This window comes from Artibeus jamaicensis, unplaced genomic scaffold (genome assembly GCF_021234435.1).
Source record: "Artibeus jamaicensis isolate MK-2021 breed Jamaican fruit bat unplaced genomic scaffold, CSHL_Jam_final scaffold_1964, whole genome shotgun sequence".
In the NCBI taxonomy this organism is placed as follows: domain Eukaryota; kingdom Metazoa; phylum Chordata; class Mammalia; order Chiroptera; family Phyllostomidae; genus Artibeus; species Artibeus jamaicensis.
Genome location: NW_026522030.1, coordinates 17,709,584 through 17,736,535, shown reverse-complemented (window position 1 = coordinate 17,736,535; position 26,952 = coordinate 17,709,584). Strand labels below are relative to the sequence as shown.

Genomic DNA, 26,952 nt, shown 5'->3' with positions numbered 1-26,952 from the left:
TGGATAAAGCTGAGAATCACCTCAATGATTTGGAACATAAGGAAGCAAAAAACACACACAAAACTGTCACACAGAACAAGAAGAAGGGAAAAAATAATGATAGTATAAGCTACCTCTGGGACAATTTTTAAGAGGTCCAACATTCGCCTCATAGGGGTTCCAGAAGGAGAAGAGAAAGAGCAAGAAATTGGAAATCTTTCTGAAAAAATGAAAGAAAACTTGCCTAATTTGATGAAGGAAATAGGCAAGTGTAGGAGGCTCAGAGAGTCCCAACTGTGATGGATGTAAAGAGGCCCAGTCCAAGACACATCATTTTTAAGAGGCCAAAGGTTAAAGGTAAAGAGAGGATCTTTAAAAAAAAAGAGAAAATAAGTTAGTTACTGGAAGGTTGCCAGTTGGGAGGGGAAGGGGGAGAATGGGTGCAGAGGTGAGGGGATTAAGAAGTACAAACAGGTAGCCAGAAGAGTAGTCATGGGGGTGTAAAGTACAGAATAGGAAATGGAGTAGCCCAAGAACTCATACGCACAACCTATGGACTTGAGCAATGGTGGGGGGATTGCCTGAGGGTATGGGGGGTGCTGGGTGGAGGGGGGACCACAGGGAGAAAGTTAGGACAACTGTAATAGCATAATCAATAAAATACAATGAAAAAATAGCTTTAGGTCTGATTCTGTTTGAAACCTGTATTTGTATTTCAGCTTAAGCGACACTAAAGCTGCAAGTGCCCAGTGTCATAAGTTATGTTGTGCAAGGTGGTGTCTGTGACTTCAAGGCTGTTTGTAAGCTTAGGATAGTCAGACCCCGCACCTGAGCAAAACACTGGCCAACAAGCATTCCTCAGATACCAGTTTTAATGAGCTGTCTGCTGTCTTAAAGATGAGGTTAACATTATGACATTAGTGAAATCTCTATTAAATGGTTCTCTAAACCAATTAATGGTGGAGTGAGAATGGAAAAATGTCATTTCATACTCACAACCACATTTACTGCTAATGAACTTCTGCAAATTGTGCTGCAAAGATGGGACTCACGCAATGCTTGTAGCATATAGATGGTATTGGCTGCTAGCTGTTGGCGTTTGAATGCACCATGCCTGTATTGCCGTATGCTCTGATGTTCACTCTTTTGATTACAATTACTACTAAACCCTTGCTCGTACAGTGTGCTCTGAGGATATTTGGCCTGAAGGAGATATTTGTACAACCGAAGAAGCAGCAGAGAAAGCCTACTGGCAGTACTCGTTTGGATGGTAGTTACTCGTGATCCAGAATGTTTATCTTATCTTTTAAATGAAATGTTAAAAAAATTTAGTGTAGAATTCTCAGGCTCCTATTTTTGTCCTGATATATCTGTGACCTCCTGTTGTGAAACACTGCTTGAGCAAATATTTTTCTGATCACTATCTAGGAATCCAGGATTCAAAGATAAGGAAAAAAACAAAAAAATTGGCCATTCTTAATGTAATGAGAGACACTTGAACAACAAACTTTAAATAGTTTGATTTGTGCTATCCTAAAGGTATGCTAAGAGGGCTGTGGGAACTTATCGGAAGGAGCTTCCCAGGTATCTTAAGGGTAGGAGGGGGTTTAGCACACAGCATGGGAAAGATCTTGTTGGAACAGGGGCTTAGAGGATGAGAGGGTGGGTTTAAACTAGGCAGAGAGACAGTGTGTGTTGAGACCAAGATCATGAAAGACACGATTATCATCATGATGAGACATGTGCGGCCCTGGGCAGCATTTGTAACATGAGTGGTAGGTTGGAACCCTAAAGTAAAATGTTTAATTGTTAGACCAAATGTTTAAGTATTACGTCATGTACTCTGAGGGAGCTGTAAAGATCTTAGAACTCGGAGAGTGTCTGTGGCAGAATTTTTACACGTAGCAATTACCACATTCTATTGTGATGTCTCTTTCACTAGTCTTTGGGGATCTTTAAGGGTCGTGACCATGAGTTACTGATCTTTGTATACTAAACTTTTGGCAGGGCAACCGATAAAAAAAAGCTAATGCTTGGAAAGCCTTGGTTGAATGACTACTTATGAGTAAAGAGGATTCATGAGAGAATGATGACAATCTCCTATGGTGGTGGTTTTAATCTTTCGTGGGTGACAGACCGCTTTGTAGTTCTGTTGAAAGCTATAAACCTTCTCCATGAAAATGCCAACATGGCCCTGACCTGTGTGGCTCAGTTGGTTCCGTGTTGTTCCCACAAACAAGGGGAGGGGTCACTGGTTCTATTCCCGGTCAAGGCAGATGCCCTGGTTGGGATTTGGTCCCCAGTAGGGGGCGTGCTAGAAGCAACCAATCAGTGTTTCTCTCTCACATCAGTGTTTCCCTCTTTCTCCCTCCCTTTTCCTATCTCAAAATAAATAAATAAAATCCTTGAAGAAAAGAAAATGCAGATACACACAACATTCGGCTATTGTTTTATGGAATTGATGGCCCTCTGAAGCCAGTCCACACCTTCCTGGCTCAGAATCGCCCCTTAGGTATTGTACTCAAGGAGCCCATGGTCATCACCAAACCGCACTGTGAAGAACTGCTGTATATTAACCTTCTTTCAGTTCTTATACTTTTATTGAGCTCTCTTCATTTGGGGGAAGAGATAATTCAAATAGCTGACTTGTCTATGAAGAAAGAACAAATTTTTTAATATGATTAAGGTATACGTTTTCTGATCTGTAAAGATAATAGGCACATGTGCTAATTAAACCAGCAGCCAAGGAGCGGCTGCCCTGCCCCCGAGAAGATCCTGACATTCCTAAATCTGGATTTAGCAAGTAAGTTGGGTGGTCACCAAGAACACCCTCAAGGCTTGATGGTTTGCTAGAAGGACTCACAGGATTAAGAAAAGCTGTTATAGTGCTGGTTGTGTTTATTTCAGTGGAAAGATTCATATTAAAATCAAAGGAAAAGGTGCATGGGGTGAAGTCTGGGCGTCCTCTCCTAGGGCAGGAGCGCAGGTGCATGCCATAGCTCAGCAGCGGCGTGACGGAGCTTGCCAGCCAAGGGAGCTCACCCAGGCCTTAGCAGCCAGGATTTTTGCTGGAGCTCAGTCAGGTCTGCAGCGTTCTTAAGGGAGAGTATTTCCGGGGTTCAGAGCTCAATTCCTCGGAACTGGTCAAGGGCCAGCCCTGAATGAAGACTATCCTTTCTCAGGAATGTGCAGGGTTTGAGCAACTCAAGCCTGTTGAGTTAACCCTTTCCTACACAGCAAATTAGCTTTCTTCGGCCCGCTCGTCCGCCTAGGCTCTCTTTCTAGATACAGTGGACTTCCTCGGTCCCATCATAGACGGCCATTCCACATACCTGGCCTCTTCCTTTCTTCTTGCCAACAAGTAATTGGAAAGTTTGATTGGTCTTGAGAAATGTGCTTCTCAGTTTCATGAGATTATACAGAAATATAAGTGTGTATTCTGTTCATTCGATGAGTATTTTTGAATGCTGCTGTAATCCTTATTAATGCTAAATAAGGATTTATAGAAGTGATTAACATGGGTCCCTGCCATCAAGGAGCCTATAGTTTCATAGGGGAGAGAAAAACCACAGTAGTGATTCTGGTAAGCATTGTATGCTTTGGGGAGCGGTTAACCGTTGGAGAGGGTGGTGGAAGGCATGTTTGTGTGTGTATGGAAAGGTGTCGGTGATGACTAGGAGATGCAGGTGGGCATGGAGCTGGCATTTCCCCGGTCATTTCTGTAGCCAGGTGCGTGTGTTGTTAGAGTGCATGTGTATATCGTTCATTATTTGTACACTCTCCTTGGCTTACGGAAGGAGTACCCTAATCCTGGCTGGAAGAGACATGTCTTTCTCAGGGTGTGTTCAAGAAAAAGGAGTGGCTTAATACAAATCTGTTGCCATTACTCCGATAACATAAATCTACCCAAATGACATTTCTGACCATTAGTGGCAGGTTGTAGTACTTTCACACGGTGCTTCCCAGTGGAGGAATATATGAATGAATAGATTTACACTGCTAATAAGAATAAGGATAACCAGTAAAAATTTAAATGTACTTTGTTTCAAGTGGGGGGGGCAGATCCTTGCCCTTTACCTCGAAATTGCATGTAACAATCTCTGTGTACTTGAGAGGCAAAAAGGTTTTAGAAAAAACATGGGTGGAAACATCATACTTGGCTCTAACATGTGTGCGCTTCTTAGCAGGATGTGGGACTTCTAAGAGTAAGTTTTGTTTTTTGAACAGTGCAAAGAAATTACTCTGATAGGATCAGGAATGTCTTATAGTGAATATGGGATAATTTCAGTATTAACCTTGAGAATGTTTTCTAATAAAATCTCGTTCTATTTTTCCAGCATTGCAGTGCTTCTGCCACCTTTGCACGAAAGACAATTTTACCTGTGTCACGGATGGGCTCTGCTTTGTCTCTGTCACAGAGACCACAGACAAGATTATACACAACAGCATGTGCATAGCTGAAATCGACCTGATCCCTCGAGACAGGCCGTTCGTGTGCGCTCCGTCCACAAAGACGGGGTCTGTCACAACGCCGTACTGCTGCAACCAGGACCATTGCAATAAGATAGAGCTTCCGACCGTGGGTGAGTTGTCGTGTGAGACATGTTCCTGGTACCAGGAGAACAGCCCCTCCACTCTGACTTCAACTCCAGGACTGGAAGGGGGTCTTAGAAATTGTCTGCCCTAGCTTGTGCTGTTTAGAGGCAAGAAGAAACTTGTTGGTAGTTAGAAGACTATGAGAGGGGCCAAGGTCCTGACTCCTGGGGTGTGTCGTTTGAGAAGGTGGGTCCATGATAGACTTTCTCTGGGGTCTGTTGTGCCTGAAATGGTGACCCATTCAAAGTGAGTTCTGACAAAGCCGCCTGCAGCGGCAAATCCTCAGAATGTCAGACTTCGTCCTCAGAGTGAATTTCTTCTTCCTGGTTTAACGCTCTAGCCTCTTATGGCGATCAGTAACAGATGGGGATGGAAAGCAGCACTGAACAGTGCAGCGCATTCATTTTGTGATTTTTTTTCCCTTGCCTTATGATCTTTATGTTTAAATTACTACATATGATATCTAGGGGTTTGGTCCTTCACTGCAGTTTACATTGAAAATGTCCTGGCAAAGCCAGGAATTTCCAGGATAAACTATTAGGCTTAGATTAATTTTAAGGTTCTGGTTTAAGATATCAGTCTGAGCACATTATTTAACCCTTTTGTCACTTTCCTTGAATTCCAAATTTCTTCTGTAATAATCAAAGAAATATAAAAATAGAGGGACCTATATCAATGCCAGCAGAATTAATGGAATAGTGCTACCCACAAGCCTACACTTGTGAGAAACTTTGCAATTTAGAGAGCAGACAACCTCAGATGAGTGAAGAGTTAACTATATAAGAAGTGAAAGGACCTTTTACAAAATCCACCAATACCATAAGCTGAGGGGCTGGAGCGAGGCTTTAGGGGCAAACTCTCTTAATCCTCCTTCAGGAAGCAACTACTGTCAGTGCTCTGAGGGGTAGGCCACAGTGCTCACATTCTGCTCCGAGTTGGTCCAGGCTTCATGCTGAGTAGCGTTGGAAGCACTGCTATAGCTCGGAGGAAAAGGGCCAGTCCTGCCAGTTAGAGAACCAAGGCCATCCTCACCTGATGGTGACAACAAAGTCAAACTGAGTCACAGCATGATAGGGAGTCTCTCTGTGGCCAGGCTCTGTCAGACCTACTTTCTGGCTTGTTTGGTGAGCTTCTGCAGTACTAGTATGACAAAAGGATAATCCCAAAGTTGCCCATTTTCATTGTTTGGACTTGAAATATTTGAATGGAAACTCACAAAACCTTTATTCCACTTTATTTCTAATGCTAAAAATACATAAATTCCTCATCCCCAAGTCGCTGATGCACAAACAACCAGAAAAATTACCAAATGAAAAGCTTCAATGGTTCAAAAGAAGTAAACTGAACTGGATAAATTGGGTAGATGTCACTCTTAAATAGACTTAACACGTGATGGGGAAGAACTTTCAGACAGACCAAGGTCTGTTTTCAGTGGTTCGCTGTGAAAGGAGAACACTTCACAGTTGGTAAAGATTGCTTTCAGATGAAAAGCTCGATTGATGAGTTCTTTTTTTTAAATACAATATTGAAAGTGAATACTAGACTGGATACTATAATTATATAGTCAAGTGTGAGACATGCTTAAGGCAAGACAAGCTTGAGAAGTTGTGTTACAATTCAGAGAAAAAGACAGTTGGTAACCAAACTAAGAGATACAGAGGACAGACGAGGTGATCCCATATGCTTAGCATAAAAACTCCAGAAAAAAGACAGAAGAGCAGACAAAAGAGATAAGAATACTATGCAAAATTAATTTTAAAATACCTACTCAAATACGTATAATGAAAGACACACCAACTTTTTTAAGATTGCATTTATTTATTTATTTATTTATTTATTTATTTATTTATTTATTTATTTCCAGGCAGAGGAGAAGGGAGGGAGAAAGAGAGGGAGAGAAACATCAGTGTGTGGTTGCCTCTCTCACGCCACCCCTACTGGGAACCTGGGAACCAGGCATGTGCCCTGACTGGGAACTGAGCTGGCAGACATTTGGTTTGCAGGCCCGTGCTCAATCCACTGAGCCACACCATCCAGGGCAGGATAACACCAAATTTAAGAGTAAAGAAAAAGCCCTGGCCAGGTGGCTCAGTTGGAGCTTCATTCCCTACACTAAAAGGTTGCAGGTTTGATTTTCAGTCAGGGCACATACCTAGGTCATGGGTTTGAGTCCTTGTCGCGTTGCGTATAGGAGGCAGCCGATTGATGTTTCTCTCTTTCTCTCTAAGATCAAAGAAAATATCCTCAGGTGAAGATAAAAAACAAAAAAGAATAAAGAAAAAAAGTATATACATTTAGCACAAGTTAACACTGATTCATTACAAAAGGAAAAAAGTTAAGATAGTTTCTGCTTTTTTAAAAATCCAGAAGGCAATGGAACACATAGTGATTGTCACTCAGAATTCTTTAGACAAGCCAAGATTTTTTTATATATAAAGGCAACAGGCACCTTGAGTTAATTAAGTCTTCAGTGTATAAGGATCCATGTTCTATTCCGGAAAGAGATTACTGGAATTAGAATTCTTTGTCGTAAGGGATCAATTCAAATAAGATGTCAGCAGTGGGGAAGAGGTGTTATCAAAGACATGGTGTGCAGTGAACCAGCAGGGTTCAGGGTGATGACAAAGTCATTGTCAGTAATGTCTTTCTGAAACAGTATAAAACAATCATTATCAAAGGATATTGTAAGAAAATAAATGCTCTTGAATTAAAAGCTGAAGTGATTAAAATAGACTAGAAAGTTTGCACATGCAAGCTCTGTTATAAAAATCAAAAGAATATATTTTGCCTAAACACAATTGATGGAGATATTCACACACATACATGCACTAAATGTGAATTGTCTGGAGCGGTGAGGCTGTAGGAATTGTTTTATGACTTTCACTCTTCTGTGTTTACACATTTCCCCCCTGCTGTGAGCATATGTATCCTGGCCTTAGAATAGGAACACATGGCAGAACTACTTAAAAAGAATAAAAGTTAAGAAGACGTTAACGGGAGTTGTTCCAGATTATTGGTTCTTTTATTGGTAACCTGAGAGCAGTGAATAGAGAGGTCCTACAGTGTTGGTGGTAGCTAGCCCTGTTATTTACTTAGATGGCTGGAAAATGCAGGAAGAATACGTGGATGTTGACTGAGTTCGTGATCATAAAAGGGGAGGGGCGGGGGGTGCATGATTCACTCACTCTGGTTTCGAGCCCTGTGAGCGGCTATAGTGAGGCTCCATGACTAATGGCAGTGGTGGCCAACGACAGGAAGTGTGGATGATTAGAAAATTGTGGGTGTCACTGACAGTGTGTTTGTTGTTGTTGATGTCTGTTGCCCTTGCCCTTTTTCAGGAAAGCCGTCCCCAGGCCTCGGTCCCGTTGAACTGGCGGCTGTCATTGCCGGGCCGGTCTGCTTTGTCTGCATCTCCCTCATGTTGATGGTCTACATCTGCCATAACCGCGCTGCCCTCCACCATCGAGTGCCGAATGAAGAGGACCCTTCCTTGGATCGCCCTTTTATTTCAGAGGGCACCACGTTGAAAGATTTAATTTATGATATGACGACATCGGGGTCTGGATCAGGTAATGTAATTGATTTTCCTTTTTCCTAAGCAGTCTTTAACAAATTAACTGAATTCTTAGTTGGCCGAGTCACTTGGCTTAGTTTGTTCAAACTTGAGATAGTATGAATGCAATTGCAGCTTTCAGCCTGAAGAAGGTCTTTAAGCTTGGCCCATATCTGACCAAGGCTAAGTTTAGGATAGACAGATCACAACTTATTTTTCCTGAAATAAGTCAGTGTGTCAGCTTCATGTGTGTGTAAATTCCAGAGCGTTCTCCCCTTCTCACGACTCCATGAGGCAGGAAGGTTAAGGGGAATTACCCTCACCTAGGCGAGGCTGTCTGCCCCTACCTGTTCGGTAGTGTTGGGCACCAGCTTTATTTTTGGTTTTGAAGGCAGGAGTGACAGAAAATGTGTTTCAGATTGTGAAGCTTGTTTACTTTGTCCACATATGACATAGTTTCCTTACCTCGGGCCTAATTTTTTACTAAAGTTATGAATTCTTAGTCATTTTCTCACTTCAGGAAAAAAGTCTGATGAGCTTGTTATTTAATGTAGCTTTATGGATCCATGGCCCCCGTGACCAATGTTCGCTTCTCTCAGGTCTGGTGACTTATGTGGGGTCAGAACTAGATTGGCAAATTGCCGCATTATCCCCTGAAGTGGATTTTGATGGAGCAGTGCTTTATGTCTCAACTGAAGGGGATTCATTTTGTACTCCTTCTTGCTTTGGAAGGATGCGTAAAGGGGAGGACCCCTGTCCCCCCTGTAATTTGACAGGTAGGAATCGGGAGGTCCGGATTCCGTGCAAGCGCTGTCAGTGATTGGCCCTCAGACCTGGGTTAAACCAGCTCTTCTCTGGGCTTCTGTTTCTACATTAGGAATGCGGAACAGTTACCATTGGTAACACGACTTAAGGTGGCTTGTTGGGACTTTTAAATGAGATATGCTATCTAGCCTTTGAAAAGTATAAATCAGCTTCAAATAAGGGCTACATTTATGGACAAATTGAAGATTTGAGAATTTCAGTAATTTTAAAATCAGGTGACTAAAGGAATGTTAAAGCAGAGGTTGTGACTGGGGAAGAATATGACTTTGAAGCACAAAATCACGTCTGATAAGGTTCACGTAATGACAGATGCCTATTTGTTTTAAGGAAATGAATATATATTGATGTATATGCCTGTCTGTTCATTTATTTAAGTATGAAGAAACTGATTTCATGACCTGAAGTCTTCCCCGTAGAATTTGGTGTATATATATATATATATATATATATCCCCCTATCCCCAGTAGTGAGTTCTGGCTGTAGCTTCTAGGACACAGGCAGGCATGCACTGGAGCCCGGGTCCCACAGGGTAGCCTTTGGGGACCCCTGAGACCACTGTGATGAAAGTCAGGAAGGCGTTGGAACGAGATGGAGCAGCCTCAGCACTGACGGCGGGACCGTCTCTGGGCAGGAGCGGTAGAGGAGTGGAGGCTGCTTTAGGGCTGCCTGGGCTTTCCCACTGATTCTGGGTTAGTCCAGATCCGAAAGGAGTTCTGGCTCTTACTAGAAGTAATTCTGGACCAAAATACTATGATAAGCAAGGGCCAAAAGTCACGGGAAATCAGGGTGTCTGCAAATCACTCGGAGTTAATTAATCTCTTGGTCCAGTTCTGTTGTTGACAGACTTACGCCCAGGTACTCAGAGCAGCTCAGGGCACTTGGCACAGGGGTGCGTGTCAGAGTGCAAGGTGAGCGGACCTGCCTAGAGGGTCAGCAGGAATCGCTGTCTGGAATCGCTGTCTGGATGGCAGCTAATTTTCCAATAAGAATACGTTTTATTTACCGTAAAGATACAGACAGGTAGTGAAGAGTGGAATTATTCTTTTTCCATTTCGTCCTTATTTCCAGAGCCATCAGAGATCAGAGCTCTGTTGTCTGAAAGCTTCTTGCTTCCCTCACCTGCCTTGCCCGCGGACACTTGTCTGCAGTGTTTGCTAGCTTGGTGGTTTGGGGCAGTTGGATGATGTCTCATGCCTGAGTTATTTTATCTTTAAAATGAAAGTAATTGGCTTGTTGTGAGTGTCAGATGAGACAAAGATGTTTGTGTGAAAGCACGTGGTAGGTGCTGAAAGTGTGTCCAAATGACCAGCTGAAAAGATGTTTAGAAGAAAAATCCGACGTACGATATCCATTTGCTGCATTGTACAAAAAAGCCTGGTTTAAGGCCTCCTTTCCCTGTCGAGTGCATTGTGTGCCTAGTGGCCTCCAGATTTATCCAGACAGACGCTTTCGTCTGTTGATTGATAGCAAAAAATGCTCTTTCCCTTCTGTTCATTGTGAAACCTTATGCACCTCATGCACCGGACTCATGCTTGTGAGTAAGTAAACTGTGTACATAACACCTTTTTTCGTTCTTCACATGTTGAGGAACAGGTAAAACTAAACGTTCAATGTTGTGAGTTCACATATTCATTACTTATACCTGACTATCACTGAGGGAAGGCCCTTCTATCACAAAGACTTCCTTTAACTTGGGAACTGCAGGGAAGACAGTGGACCTTAAAGCTGACCAAATCCGTGTTGCACTGGCTTGAATCACAGGTCGTGCCCGAGCCCGTTTTCAAGCTGTCGTTAGAGCACGAAGGGTGTGTGCACATGTGCATGCGTGTTGGTGTTCGACAGAGAGGAGTCTCGTACCAGTGTCCCCTGTGTCTCGGTCTGGCTTATGATCTCTCATGATGTGTGCTAGTCGGGTCTTCTGTTCACTGAGGTGGAGCTTTTCCCTATTTATGTCTCTCTCAAGCAGTTCTGAATGCATAGAAGAGTAAAGCAGGATATAGAGGTCTACGTTAGACCTGTTTGTTTTTGTCTTGGGAAGAAAATTGCTACTTTTTAAAAATGCGCAGGTACTCAAGTAGGTGATAGGAACCAACTGTAGATAGTATGATGAATCTAGACTTGGTTTTTAGTTTTAGGTCTGCATCTAGAATCCAGGGGTGCTGGAGCCGACAGGAACTTCCCTTGTCCCATTAGCCTTTCTTGATCACAGTTTACGTGAGTCCCGAGTTGTCAGGTGCTGCCGGACCTCCTGTTCACTGTTCCCTTTTCTTCTCTGTTCCTCGGTTTCCCAACTTCAGGTTAACCTCCTGAAGTCCACTCAAGTGCACTTTAAATCTTTACACATGTGGTGTGGCCCTGCTCAAAGGCTCTAAGAAAATTCAGTATTATATGTAGATACTAATGTAAATCAGTGTCTACATACTAATTTACATTAGTATCTGCAATACAGCATAATTAGGAGTTGATTTTTCCTAATACTAACAAGCTCCTTGATTTAAGTAAGGATTCTTCACAGATCTGTTTTTACCTAGCATGTAAATACAAACATAAAAACAGTTGTCGAGGTGGCGCACTTCTTTGTAGGAGGATAGAGTAGAGCACGGGAGGAAAGGGTCCATCTGAGAAACGTAGACGTGAAAAGAGAACTTCTGATGGTATTAAAGATTGGACGTTTGGATTTATAAACATTTTATTTACATCAGGGAACCAAAGATAGCAGAAGACTTCATTTACTATCATTGAGTCCATTTGATCTAGCAAGCAACTCTGAATGCAAGTTGTAACTGACTCAAATTTATATGTAATAGATTGTATAAATAAATCTAGTGTTCATCATGATATATACTGGTATTTTCATTGTCAGCATCAATATAATTTTAGATGACAGTTCCTTAGTCCATAGGGGATTGGATTTTTAAATGAGTTATAATAGTTCCAAATACAATGTTACTTAAATGTTGTAGGTAGTAAATTCTTTTCTATAATGAAATACGTGTGGCAGTATTTCAAATTATGTGTTTTAGAGTATCGCAGCTTCAGTTGGTAAAAAAAAATGCCAGTGTCCCATTAGCAAAGTAAAGTATAAGACACTGTTGTTTAAGGTGCTAGTGTGACCCAGGCAGCCAGTTCCTAGCAAGCTAATCACCCAGCTTGAAGTGGTTTCTGTGACAATTTTTACAGACTTATTAAAGGTTAGGCCAGCATATATGTCTGTGTCTTGTATTCAGTGCTTTTCTCCTCCCACAGTTATAACTGTTACCAGATTCATCTTTCCAAAGTCAGATTTTTAAATGATTTCTCCCCATGCATGGGCTCTTTTCAGAAATCTGTAAATGTTCTTCTTTTACCCACAGCTGTCATTGGTCATGTTGAGGTTGGCACCTAGTCCTCGTCATAGTCTGGTCACAGCTTACCTTCTGTCCCACCGCTGTACTCCATGCATCTCCTTTCCGGTTATCCACGCCGGTTCCTGGTCACGTCCTTCTGCTTGGGCTTGCGTATTCCTCCTACCCGATGACCTTACCTCCTTTTCTCCCTTTTGGTTCTATCTCTCTGTAGAGGCCAGTCTGGATTCAACTTACTTTACAAAGGCTACCTTGACCCTCTAGGCAGGAGTTCCTGGATTTGTTTATGGTCCCATCGCTTCTCGGCCTTTTGGCTAAGATCAAGTGTGTGGTCCTTATTATTTGCCTTTTAGTCGTGAGTTACTTCTTTTGCAAAACATAGCCTTTATCTTATTGAGACTGTAGGTTTCTTAAAAGTAGAGCTTAAAAAAGTTAAGGTCCACTTTCTTTTCCTGGTGCTGGAAACCCACAATATTGCTGATTTTTCTTTTTGTACTGAATAACTGTTTACGTTTATCTTCAGGCCTACCATTGCTTGTTCAGAGAACAATTGCCAGAACTATTGTATTACAAGAAAGTATTGGCAAAGGCCGATTTGGAGAAGTTTGGCGGGGAAAGTGGAGAGGAGAAGAAGTCGCCGTTAAAATCTTCTCCTCTAGAGAAGAACGTTCCTGGTTCCGAGAGGCAGAGATTTATCAGACCGTGATGTTACGTCATGAAAACATCTTGGGATTCATAGCAGCCGACAATAAAGGTCAGTGACGTTTCCTTCTCCTCTGCGTGTTACAGTCTACTTAATTAAGCCTTTTTACAGACATGACTTCTAAGCATTGTCACATTTAATGAGAAAAATAGATGTGTGTGATACAGGTTAGACCTACTAGGTCAAATGGAATATATTAGAAGCCTTTAGAACCAGGGAACTTCTTAAAGATTTCTTTTGACTCTTAATAACGTGTTGCTAAAGCTCTAATTGTTTTATAAAGTGTAAAGAGCCATTTGTTTAAAAAGCATCATGCTTTTGTTATTCTGCTTCTGGACAGTTAGTTATTAAGTACAGTCATAAGACAGAAAAATTATAAACTCAGGTTGCTCAAAATTTTGAGGTAGGATAGAACCCTGATACATGTTTCCATTTCACCTCTTCCTGACCATCAGGGCATTCTGATACCTGCTAACAATGTTGTTCACGGGGAGAATAAAAACAGCTCCTCCCGGTATTCTGTGTTTTAAGTTGCCAGGGGCTAAACAGATCAATCTTGTAAATAACCTCAGTGAAATAGAGACGTGGTTTCTCCAAAACCACCTTGACACGCCCTTGCTTGTTGCTCAGGGGCGTGGGCCTCATGGGTGCCAAGGGTCCAGGTCAGACCTGATGCTGAGGAGGCAAGGTGGCCGTGGCCGTGGGGGGTCAGCGTGAGTGGTGGCTGCGAGCCAGACTGCACACTGTACTTCACCCACTTGCTTGGCTTCAGTTACTGCCTTTTGTCACAGTTCCTGCCTTTATAGCCTGTGTCAGAGACTGGTGTTGCAACTCAAGCCTCATCATCCCCACCCTGAATCAGACGTTTCCCAATTTCCTGTTTTGTTAAAAATTCTATCATTATCTTTGAGATTGGTCAGAACCAGTCATCTTTTTCCTTCTGTCCCTTCCCATTTTCTTCACCAGTACCTAATTGTTTCAAACTGTGGACAGTGTTTAACCTCAGTTGGTAGCTATGAAAGATTTTATAGTTTTTCTGTTTGCTTCCCTGTATTTTCAAATGTATTTACAACAGGAATTCGTTCTTTATTTTTCTAACTTCTATTTAGGGAAAAATTTTAATATATAGAAAAGAATAATATAAGGAACTTCCATCATTCGTCTTCAATAATTATTAGCTCACTGCCAGTCATATGATCTCTGATTTCACCTACACTGCCCCTAACTAAATTATTTGAAGCCAATCCTAGATACCATATCTTTTCATCCATAAACATTCTCAGTTTGTATCTCTAGATTATGAAAGATCTTTTTATGAAACATAACCATACTACCATTGTCACTTTTTAAAATGTCTTCAAATATCTATTCAGTTTCAAATTTCCGCAGTTGTCTTCTTTTTTTTTTAACAATTGGCTACTCACTTTAGTATCTAAAGTCCACACATTGCATGTGGTTGGCATTTATCTTAAGTTCTTTATAATCTCTAGGCTTTTTCTTGTCGCAGTTTATTTGTTGAGAAACTGGATTGTTTGTTCTATAGGGCTTATCACATTCTGGGTTTTACTAATTGAAGGCCTATAGTGTCTCTGAACTTGCTCCTTGTATTATCTGAAAACTGGTAGTCAGCATTAAAGACTGAATCTGATTATGTTTTATTGGTTTCCTGAAAATATTTCCTATCTATTGTATATTTCCTGTTGAATATTTCCTGCATCAGGTCAGGAGACAGAATGTTGGATTATCTTTTTTTTGTGACCTAGAATCAGTGATGGATGTAGGCAGTGGTCATCAGTGGCTGCTACCAGTTCAATGTTACTTAATTTAAAAACAATACTAAACAAAACCAGGGACCCTAGTCTGACCAGGTCCTCAGTTTTCCTTTTCTTCTGCCTTGGACACCATTTAGCTTCTTCAGTTTGTAAAACAACCTTTATTATGTTCTGTGACTCTAGACTTTATTGATTTCTTAATAGTTGTCTTTGTTTTTTGAAACTCTTCTTACTGATTTCTATGAAGGATCTCATTCTACAAGTAGTAATTGCTCCTTTAAAGAACTAACCCACATTCGTGGCTTCAAACTCTATTGTAGTGGTGACTCTCAGATCTGCCTTTTGAGGCTCAAACCTCACCCAGGCCCAGCATATTTTAGGCACGTTCCAAGTCACACACACTGCCGTGAGTGTTTGCATTTACTCAGGCAGCAACCAAGCTGGTGCTGTCATCTGCTGGTCACCGTGGGAACTAACTGGCCTTGCTGGCTCTTCCCTGGCTCCTCCACCCCAGTTCCCTTCTCCTCCTTACTGAGTATCTTTGTCCTCCTGATTGAGTCCATTCTGCCCAGATAGCCCTTTGTACACGCACAGCCTCTTACGTGCCCTTTTTCCTTCTGCCTGTCTTGTCAGTTACCTCATAAAACACTTTCTTCCATCCACCTGTGGTCCTGTTTAATTTTTTTGTATTTGTGAGCCTTTCAGAATTCAAGCACACAGATAAAGCTAGTGATGTATCTGTAAAAGGAAAAAGAAAAGATGAAGAACAAGTCTATAAATAACTTGTATCATGAATCTCTAAATCCTTTTGAAAGGACTCAGAAATCCTCTCGAGAAGCTTCTGAAAACACCGTCCTTAATCTCTTCTAACCAGGGTTGCTTTCCTGCAGATAACAACCGTTAAAATATGGGAGCTGTTTTATGCCAACTTGGGTTTTTTCTTTTGTTTTATAACTCATGAGAAAAGAAGCAGTGCATTTTAAATCCTAATGTTCCGTGCATTTTACTACGTGTTTTAAAGAAACCTGTTACCTTCTTTTTTAAATGTTTGTAGTGGTCTTGCAAAGTAAGGTCTTCTTGTTGTATAAACGGAGCAGAGGCTCACTGGTTAAGAGACTTGTCTGAGGTCACCTGGTCAGTCGCAGCCCCTGGGTTTCAGCTCAGGTCGGTGTGACCTCGGGTTGCTCCCTTTTACTGAGCTGTGCTGCACCCTAGGATTGTGATACTTTTTTTTTTTTTCACAATTTCATGAAACATGGTTCTTCTTAATATTTCCAGCTACTTCTAGGTTAAATAGGCTTTTGTAGACCAGCCTGGCCAGAACCTTTACCTTAATTCTCATGGGAAAACACATTGCAAATTCATGGATCAGCTTACAAGTGAACTTTTGGCACACGCATTCCTAGTTCTTGAGGATCAGAATCACTTTATGTGTGTAACACCGGGTTCGGTCGCGCTTTTTCTCCTCCTGACATTTCAGTGCCTCTCAGCTTCCCCCGTGTTAGTGATACCGCTCTTTCTGTGTTTCTCTGGGCTGGAAACCTTGGAGTCTGGCTTCTTTGTGAATTAAAACATAGAGTCTGTCATTAAAGCTTGCACTTCTTCATTTAATCTCACCTCGAGTTTTGTTCCATTCTACTCCATCCCCACTGTGGCCACACTGGGGTCCTGACACTTCTCCTTCTCCTGCCTCCCTCCTTCATTGTTTCCCTCTGTCCTTCCAGAAACAACAGCTGAGCACCTGACCTGGACCAGCCATCTTTCTAGGCATTCAAGTTTCTAGCTCTGCCACTGTCTGTGTAGACTCCAGATCACTGCCTTCCAGCTATGCTTCCTTGTCTCTCAAATGGGATTAGTCATCCTGTCTTATCTCAAGAATAGGGGGCTTACTCTGAGGACCTAATGGTTACATGCATAAAAGTAGAAGACAAACTGAAAATATGAAAGAAATATATGCAGACTTAAGGTGCCATCATATTGCAGTTGTGGGATTTGGGCCAGAGAGTAAAGGGACAATATTTGAACAAGGAAATTGTAAATGTTCTACAGCCCACCTGAAATATTGTTGCTGTCCTTTGCAGACAATGGTACGTGGACTCAGCTCTGGTTGGTGTCAGATTATCATGAGCATGGATCCCTTTTTGATTATTTGAACAGATACACGGTTACCGTGGAAGGAATGATAAAACTCGCTCTGTCCACAGCAAGTGGACTTGCTCATCTTCATATGGAGATTGTCGGTACCCAAGGTAATGTGAAGCAGTCCTGTTATTTAGGCTCTGAAACCCCATGGATCTAGTGTCTGTTCACGATCCAATGTCAGTTTTGCAAGAAGGCAACCTAATTGGAGGTGTTATCTTTCTCTTGAACATCTTAGATGGAGTTAGGAATCAGAGTATTTTGAGAGATCCTGTGGTCATTGTAGTAGCACCGGTGTGTTTGTGAACTCAGTTAGTTCCCTACTTTGATTTTTGAGGATCTTGATTTTAGAATTCAAGTCTAAGAGACTATATATTTTTTTTATGTGTAGTGTCAAATGACATGTGAAGATGCTTTGTAAACATCAGCAGGCTGTATAAATGTTATCTGGCTAGCTAACAAAAATTATATTTGACTTTGAGATAAGGAGACTGCATGAGAGCATATGTATCATTGAAAAATTAAATACTCCGTTTTAGTTATGAAATTTTTATGCTATGATTTTTGTGCCGTGTAGGATCTCAGATACCAAAATACCTCTCTGCTCTAGTTATTATCCACTAATGACCTGGTTCACTCGAGGTTATTAAGTAATGAATGGCCCGGGTCTTGTGGGCAATGCGGGCTGATTGACGCTGGGACAGGAGAAGAGACTCGAATTTCAAAGAAAGAATTGTGATTGGTATTACCTTTTTAAAAAGCAATTCTGTTTTGTTTATTTGTTTGTCTTTAGGAAAACCAGCCATTGCTCACAGAGATTTGAAATCAAAAAACATCTTGGTAAAAAAGAATGGAACTTGCTGTATTGCAGACTTGGGGCTGGCAGTAAGGCATGATTCAGCCACAGACACAATTGATATCGCCCCAAACCACAGAGTGGGAACAAAAAGGTACGTGGGAATAAATAGTAGTATGTTCAGAGAGCAGTGCCTTTTCCTTCTCATCTGTACATATTTATCGCCTTTGAAACTCAGACTTTTGTTAGATTAGCCACAGGTGGAAAGAAGATCTTAAGGCTTTGCCCACCCTGAAACCAAGGTCACCTGGCTTACAGAGATGCCTGCTGATGAAAGGTGATCCTTCCAGAAGATATCATTGTTATGTTAATTACAGTAGCAATCAGAGCTAAGTTTCTAGGGTGCCTACTATGCGCCAGTCATTTTGAGTCTTTTTAATATATTATCTCATTTAATGCCCAACTCAAGTGCCGCCAGGTAGCTAGCCCAACTATTTTCAGTTCCAGAAAATATGCCTTTCTTCCTTAGAACTTTTGTGTGTGCTGTGCCCTAAAGCCTGCTTTTCCCTACTGTTTCCCTAACTTGTGTGCATCCTTTCTTTCTCCCGGGAAGGCTGTTCTGGCCTGTTAGGTATTCATGCCAAGAGTTCTCACAGCACACTGAACTTGGACCACTGAAACGCTTTACACATTATGGTGTAACTGTCCGTTTATTTGTGTGTTCCATTGGATTTCAGGCTGCTTGAAAGCAGTCTGTATTTCCAGCATCCATCACAGCACCTAATACATAGTAGGTCCTCAGTAAATATTTGTTGAACCCACAAGTCCTCAAAAGAATCTAACTAGGTCGGTGTGATTACTCAACTCCCAGAGGAACGTACTTCATGGAGGTTTTGTAATGTGGCTGACCTCTCTTATGGATAGATAGTAAGCTGAAGAGGTGAGATTTGAACCTGTGAACACAAGCTTGCCCTGTATCATAGCATGTTGCCAGAACATATTTTCAGACCACTGCCTTGGCCTTGGAGAGAGCCGAGCTTCGTTCTGTTCACGTCGTATTCAGGGTTTCTGGCCTCAACAGGGACTCAGAACTCTCAGCTCTGGGTTCTAGGCCAGGGGTTGTGCAGGGTCTGCCCCTCCCCACAAGCCTGCCCCCTGCAGGTCTTTGTAGGTCCCTATCTGTAACCTTAGTAGGGTTTTTAAAACTTAAGGGCCCTACAGTGCGGCATCAATAGGAGGACTGGCTCTCGTTTTAATCTATTATTTTCTTCCCCGAAATTTGTCCCTGCCCTGTCTTCCATTCTGTTTTAGTGAGGAGACTTCTAGAAATACATAGTCCCTGCAGAGTACATGACGAAGGAGGTGGTGAAGGTTAAGAAATTTAACAGTCAGAACTGTTCCCTGTGGCTCTCAGAGGAGACTGAGATCATAAGGCAGATCGCAGTGGGGGTTTAGCCGATGTTACGAGCTCAGTTGCACAGCGCTGCATCCGTGTGAACAGAGATGTCTGGAAGCATATTCGTCCAGTGTTAACAGTGTGCTAGTAATGGAATGATTTTTCACTTTGTACTTTATGTACTTTGGGAAAAGTTCTGTAAGAGGTATGAGTCATGAAAAAAAAAGAACTATGCCTAATGAGGATGAGAGTCTTACTATTGATTTTTTATTTTTAATTCTCAAGGGGTAAAAGAGTTTAGTAGTCACATGGCCACTATTCAGTAAAATAAAGTGCTGGCTTCCTTTTTAGGTACATGGCCCCTGAAGTTCTAGATGATTCCATAAACATGAAACACTTTGAATCCTTCAAGCGCGCCGACATCTATGCAATGGGCTTAGTATTCTGGGAAATAGCCCGAAGATGTTCCATTGGTGGTAAATCCCCCCCTTTCCTCAACAGTTTATCCTGAACAGAGATGTTACGCACGGTTGCGGTCCCTCGTATGGAAGAAAATTCCACGGGGCAGCAGACTGAGATTATGTCCACCCGGCACCCCTGGGGCGGGCCAAGGGAGGTGGAGGAGCCGGCACCGCAGGGAGGAAGCACCGCCACGTGCTTTACCTAGTGCACTGCCCTGCCTGGTGTGCTCTTTTCCTGTTTCCACCCGAATCTTGGAAAACATCAGAAACTGACCCTTTATCATCTTGAAACCTAGTTATTTAGAATGGGGAGCTGCTTCTGTGGCCACCCAGGAAGCTGTTTCGAACATGGACCTGGGTCAGGCTTGTTACCCCCACCCCCAACCCCCGGGACAGCAGTTATTTTCTCCAACTTGGAAATTAGATACACAGAGTACAGTACAGTCACACAGCCGTGACATTACTTTTTAAAGTAAGTTTGTTTTAACTTTTAAGTTTAGTTTCAGATTGAGCGCTTTGGGTGTTTCCTTGAGAAAGGCTCTTATTTGTTGGGGGCCCGCACTTGGCCAAGACTAGGGTCCCAGGTTTTTGAGGCTGTAGGGGGTAGAGTATGTCCCTATATTGTAGCAAAGAGGACGGGTTATTGACAGAGGCAGGCAGAGGAAGGTGTTTGCACCTCAGGCCTGCCTTGTAGGAGTCACAGCTCCGTGATGGAGGGTATAGCCCCGTTCCAAGTGAGAGGCTGTGCACCGGCAGGATGAAAACGCATTTCTTTCACATCACAGCTCTAGGGGAAAATGCCAATCTAGTCCTCACAGCTCCTGGTTCACTGTCATTAAAACCGCCCTTGTGATCCCACAGGACTGTTTACCTTCAAGGTATGGATGAGGCAGAGCAAGCTGCGGGCCCATCCCACTTACCTGGTTTAGTGATGGGGCCCGGTAGTCAGACGCTCAGTGTGTCTTTCCTGTCTGTTGGAAGAATGGTCTGGCATTATCTGAGTAAATTCTTTAAAATTGACTTTCTTTCTTTTTTTTTAAACCAATATAGGAATTCATGAAGATTACCAGCTGCCTTATTATGATCTTGTACCCTCCGATCCATCAGTTGAAGAAATGAGAAAGGTTGTTTGTGAACAGAAGTTGAGGCCAAATATTCCAAACAGATGGCAGAGCTGTGAAGTGAGTATTTCTTTCAGATACTGTGCAGCTTTCTAAACTGCTTCTGCCTAGGAAGCGGAAATTTGCTACTTTTCTTTAAGAATAACAGACACAAGAATTCCCTTTTCTTTCTTTTTCATGGCAATTAAACCAGTGAGAAAAAGCAGAACAAGTTCCTTTTCATGCTCACGTGTAAGCACATTGGAAGGGCCATGGAGTATTACTGGCAGCGGCCCTCAGAACAGTGCGCAGGTCTGCCCATCGCCAGAGCACCTGCGTTGTGAGTGAGCGCCCCCCTTCCGAAGGGGCCGCCTCGCGTGGGGGCGAGTGCTGGCGGGAACCGGCAGCCCTGTGTTCTAGGCCGAGCCTGGGCACTGTCTCACAGTGACATCCGGGTAACTCACTTCAGTTCTCTGACAGGACTTTCCGTGAAATAAGGAGCTTGAGTGAGATGATTGTGAAGACATTCAGATGGTTTTGTATCTTATTCATCCGCCTGCCTGTGTGATCAATCACCAGGAATTGGGGAAAATGCTTCCCAGCAGTGTCTGAGCTTCTCAACCCCAGCTCTTGCAAAAGCTTTTAGAAGTATTTTTGTAGTCGTAAATTTAAAGAATTTGTCAGACAAGTTTTATGTAGTCTCTCTCTAATTGTCAGCTGTTACTGATTATAATAATGTTGAGGCAAAGCATTCCCCTCCAGATTTGAAGTTTTGTACTTTAGGGGCAATAAAAAGCTAGTCACTAAGTAGTTGATTTTACATCTTAAAACAATGTGGGACTCAGCCCTGGCCAGTGTGGCTCAGTGGTTGGAGCATTGTCCTGCAACCAAAAGGTCGAGGGTTCTATTCCCAGTCAGGGCACATACCCAGGTTACAGGTTCGGGCCTCCATCCCCCTCCACCTCAGTCTGGGCGGGTACAGTCCTCAGTCGGGTCACGTGTGATCCCTGGTCCACGCATTTGCCTCAGGCAACCAGTTGATGCTTCTGTCTCAATGTTTTCCTCTTTCTCTAGAAGCAGTGAAGACATGTCCTTGGATGAGGATAAAATTAAAATTAAAATAAAGTAATAAAAATAACACAGGACTCAGTAGAACCTTTGACATCCAGAGAGCTCCTTAGCTCCCGCCAACAAAATCATATACGTAGGCCTAGATACAATACATCTCATGGATGCAAAGACTTGGCATGTTTCACAAATGACGTTGGGCTAGATTTTTGTCTTTTATAAATTTGATCTTAATGCTGCAGAGTACAAACTTGAGTATTTATGCACTCACTCAGTAATTAGAGCAGGTTATTCCTGAACAGATGGCTTTTGAAGTATAAGTAAAAGTCCACAGTTTACACTAAGACCACACATGCCACTTGCCGTCACTGTCACATTATTCTGAATTAATGCCGACACTGTCATTTTGGTTTTTCTCCATTTTGTTAGTTTTCTGTGTACTTATCACCGATTCAATTTTTCACTTTTCTAGGGTTTTATAACCCTCCACAGTTGAAACAGTCTGTAAAAATAGAACATGAACCTGACTACGGAAGTGCCTCACAGAACCTCCCGGCCTCCTCTAGTCAGACTGGCGCTCTCTGCCCATCTGTGCAGCCTTCCTCTGGGGGTGCCCCTCCCCTTTCATCCTGGGCTTCCCTTTGCCTCTTTTGTGCTGAGTCCTTCCTGGATCTCACGTCTGCCCACTTCTCGGTTTGCTAATCCCTCCCCTCCTTCAGGCCTCTGCCCAGATGTTACCTGGTCTCTGAGATGTTACCTCTCCGTCTATTTAAAATACCATCCTCTTGCCTAGCTCATTTTCTCTCCTTCCCTAAATGACATTTCTCATTAGCGCTCACCGCTGACAGTCTGTGTGGGTTGCTTCCTCATTCATTTTATGCTTTAGTCCTCTAGAACAGGGCTCCCGTCCCCACCCTGGGCCACAGACCGCTAGCAGCCTGTGGCCTGTTAGGACTGGGCCACACAGCAGGGTGGTGGGCAGTCCAGCAAAGCTTCGCTCACATTTCCGCCTGAGCTCTACCTGCTGCTCCCACCCCTGACCCCCCCCCCAGTCTGTGGGAAAACCGTCTTCCCCAAAATGGTCCCTGGTGCCAAAAAGGCTGGGGACTGCTGCTCTAGAATGTAAGCTGTATGAGGCCTGGGGTTTTGTCTGTTTGTTCACTGGTGTATCCCCAGCACCTGGGATGGTATCTTGACATGTGCTAGGCACTTGGAAAATGTTTGTTGAATGAATATATGCCTGTGATGGGCACTTTGTCCTTTTTAATCTGGAAGCAAATGTTCACTTCCAGGAAATGTTTCTGAAATATTTCTTTGATTTGTTCTCTCATTTTCCTCTGTTTTTTCAACTCTGATTATGATTATCAATGTTAGACCTCCTCCCAATTGGCATGTTTTCCCTCGTGTTACCCATTTCTTTGTTTTTTTTTTCTCCACTTTCTGAGAGGTTTATCAGCTTTTTAAAATCAGTTTTATCTCCCACTTCTGTAAAGTGACCTTTTCAAGGTCAAGAAAGATACAAAAAGCTATTACCATATTTTCTTTATTCTATTTGAGACTGTTAATTATATTTTTTCTCTGTGTACAGCTTCCATTTTCTCCAAGTTGCTTTTTGTCTGTTTCTGGCAGCTTCTCATTTTATGTGCTTTTCCCAAATGCCTGACCAAACTCATACTTTCTGTTTGAAAACAGGGCCCTGAAAGCTTGCAGGAAGCTTCATGCAGATGAGTGGAGCTGTCTGGCTAGTCTGGAAGGTGATCTGACAGGGTCGCTTCCTTGGGGAACCACTGAGGTCAGTCCCTTTAGGTCTTTCCTCCCGGGCGGCTCGCACTCCCCAGGGAAGACTCTGCCAGTTTCTTGCCTGGAGGAGGATGTGTGTGTTGCTGCCTGTGTTTTATGGAGAAAGCCTACGGCCTTAGCATTTAGTGCATTGCCAGTCTGGGACTTTCTCCTCTGTGTTCCCCGAGTCAGGAATTCCTATTGCACCCTCTCAGGTACAAACCTCCAGCTTATTGCTGGTATAGGGGAGGGGCAGGTTCTGGGGTTCCGATTCTTCCAACAGATGCTTCTATTTTTCGACTAAACTTCCCTCTAGAGGTACTTGACACAGTTAATTCCTCCGTTTAGGTTTAAGGTGGTAGTTCAGTGTGAGTCAAGTTCCTTCTTTCCCTGCACAGGTCGGGTGTGGGTTTGGCTTTTTCAGGTCTGCTGAGTAAGTCACCGTGTCTGTCTGCTTTCCGGCTGCTGGCACCAGCACTTCATTGACGGGAGCTTCGGTTATTTCTAGTCACGTGGTGTTACAGACAGCGCTCAAACAAACAAAAGACTTGTACACATGTCATTTAGAAAGCTTTTAGGTAAACAGTCTTATCCAGATCAGTGGAAAGTGGTACATGCATTAATTACAGTTTTTTATTTTTGTCTGTGTTTTCTTGCAGGCCTTGAGAGTCATGGCCAAAATTATGAGAGAATGTTGGTACGCCAACGGGGCAGCTCGGCTCACGGCCTTGCGGATTAAGAAAACTTTGTCACAACTCAGTCAACAGGAAGGCATCAAAATGTAACTGCGGCTTTGCCCGAACTCTGCTCTTCGTCAGATCTGCTCCTGGGTTCTGATTTGGGAGGTCAGTTGTTCTACCTCACCGAGAGGGAATAGAAGGATGCCGCTTCCTTTGGAAAGGTCGATTTACAACTCCCCAGGACTGCTGTGGACCCAGGAACCAGCCCTGTGGGTCCTCGCTGTGCACTATGAACTCTTCTTTCCCGGGACAGACACGGAGTGTTGTGTAGTCTACCTTTACTTTTTATTAACACAAGCCTTTTTTTACAGATGATTGCTGGTCTTAACTTTAGTGACCCTGCTGTGCTGAAGGTCATCTTAAGGGTAAAGGAGCTGGATTGCGAGTTACACGGAGCATTTCTTGTTTTTAAAGAAAGTGATTTACTCCTGGTTAGTACATTCTCAGAGGATTCTGAACCACTAAAGAGTTTCTTTGATTCAGACTTCGAATGTACGGTTCTATAAATTTCAGGATCTTAAAACTAACACTTAAAAAACTCTTATCTTGAGTCTAAAAATGACCTCATACAGTAGTGAGGAACATAATTTATGCAATTGTGTTTTGTATACTGTTATTGTTCTTTCACATATTCAGAACATTACATGCCTTCAAAATGAGATTGTACTACACCAGTAAGTGCCACTTCTGTGTCTTTCTAATGGAAACAAGCAGAATGGCTTAGAGCCTGTGCTTGTTAAAACCTGTAGTGTTTCGATCCAAAAAGTGTATTTATCTGGTAACATAGACCTTTTCTGTTCTGTTTTTTGGGAAGAGGTTTTGTGGTATGTCATTCGGTATCCCATTCTGAAAAATGCCTTTCTCCTGCCAAAATGTGCTTAAACCACTGAAGAGATGAAGCGGCATTCATTGTCAGTTGTTATCACGGTCACTTTCGAAGAATCTCACGTCAGGTTTTTGTGTTTCAGCAGTGTTGTCTGAGTGTGCTTCAAGAAACACGGGGTGGCACTCTAGACGCTTCTAGGGCTTTCATGTAAAGTTTGTAGCATCCAGACTAATTTTTCTAAAAGGGAGAATCTGTCTAGCTGCTTGTGAAAAGCTGTGTGGCGTTCTGTAAGCCATTTTGTTCCTTATCTGATCAAAGACAGTGTTATTTTTTTAAGAAATGAATTATGTTTCAAGTTAGCATATGGGTAATGTTAAGTGATAGGCCTTTTTCTAGGAGGGTAAAGGTAGTTAATAATTGGAGTAGGTACCAGGTGTGCAAGAGAGTCATGTTTGTCACGTAGGGGTCATTGTTCGGTGCAGTTTCTGTCTTTGTAACTAGGGTTAGATTTAGTGTGGCTTTGAGGTCTCACTACATTTTGAGGAAGGAAGCTTCTAATATTCTCTTTCCTTCTGTGCACAGATATTTTAACTGCCCAATTTCCATGGTTATGTAATAGATTCAGTGCACTCCGGATATTTGGGAGAGTGGTAGCTAAAGCATATTCTGAATTTAGGTTCTCCATTTACAGGTGTTTTTTGGTCAGAGTAAATGTTTCAAATAAACTGGTTATGGTCTTCTCACATGAACTGGAAACTAGCTTGTGGTAGCTGGCTGTTCCTTCCAGTGCTGGAACTCTTTGCAGGACTTGTTCAGTTTTTGGAGTTTTCTTTATCACTGTGATCTTACTCTGAGGGGGGCAGAGTGTCTTAGCTGTGCGGCGAAACTGGCTTCCCAGTGCCGCCAGTCCCCGGTGCGAGGGTCCGCATGACCTCGCCGGCACCAGGGTTAGGAGGAGAGAGCGGCCCTGGGTGCCGGCTGAGCTGCGTTCTGAAATGTCTTATCTCTTATTCATAGCATAAATCGGAAAGACTGTTTGGTCTTAAAACCAAAGTAATTTTAGGTAGAATAGATTACATAGGAATTTAGTGTTGATTTCATGTGTTTAAAACATCATGGGGAAAATGTGCTTAGAGGTTACTATTTTGACTCCAAATTTGAGGGTTTTTTTCTATAGTTACTGTGATTTCATCAAAGCAAATATATGAGTTTGAGAGGTTTGTTCTTATAATTGTGTTATATTTCCTGTTTCATAATCTCTAGCTCTGTGATTAGGCACTCTTTTTTTTCCTTTGCCATTTCTAAGCCTACCAGATCTTCTTTATGAAATCCAGGGGACCAATGCATTTTATCACTAAAACTATTTTTATATAATTTTATTAAGAACATACCAAAAGTTCTTGTCTCATTTAAAGTTGTGATACATGGTTTCTCAGTTTCATACAAGGTAATCAATTTTTGCTGAAGATGTTCTTTACTAAATCAAAGGTTGAGTTACAGTTGTACTTTTCCTAAGTGAATAAAATGCACTTTTGATGAATCAGGGAATTTTTTAAAGTTGGAATTTAATTCTAAATTGGGTTTACATATTACTGCAGCTGATTCCTTTTTTGGCGAATGATGGTTTGATAAGACTCAATTGGCTAATACTGACAATGAAAGTGATTTAAAAGATGAAGTAGATCAACCACAGGTAAATTTGACTAGAGTACTAACTTTGTCATTTAGAAACTCAGAAACTCAGGCTTTTTTTTATACTGCCTGTCTGTCTTCAGATGCTCACCTTCCAAGATTCAACTTGGCTAAAGTAACCTTCAGGCAAATGACCTGTCCACTTCCTTTTGGTCAGTACACCGGAGGGGTGGGGACGGGGGG

At 42.4% G+C, this 26,952-nt stretch overlaps 1 protein-coding gene across 1 annotated transcript in view; it reads left to right on the top strand.

Annotated features, from left to right (window-relative positions):
* Positions 1 to 25,820, top strand: part of TGFBR1 (transforming growth factor beta receptor 1) — a 45,181-nt gene extending 19,361 nt beyond the window's left edge. The window contains exons 2-9 of the mRNA XM_053656338.1: positions 4,317 to 4,562; positions 7,914 to 8,144; positions 12,821 to 13,051; positions 16,854 to 17,021; positions 17,705 to 17,861; positions 19,455 to 19,579; positions 20,615 to 20,745; positions 24,171 to 25,820. Coding sequence (XP_053512313.1) covers positions 4,317 to 4,562; positions 7,914 to 8,144; positions 12,821 to 13,051; positions 16,854 to 17,021; positions 17,705 to 17,861; positions 19,455 to 19,579; positions 20,615 to 20,745; positions 24,171 to 24,296 — 1,415 coding nt within the window. The 3' untranslated portion in view covers positions 24,297 to 25,820. The remainder of the gene's footprint in view (positions 1 to 4,316; positions 4,563 to 7,913; positions 8,145 to 12,820; positions 13,052 to 16,853; positions 17,022 to 17,704; positions 17,862 to 19,454; positions 19,580 to 20,614; positions 20,746 to 24,170) is intronic.
* The last annotated feature ends 1,132 nt before the right edge of the window (positions 25,821 to 26,952 follow it).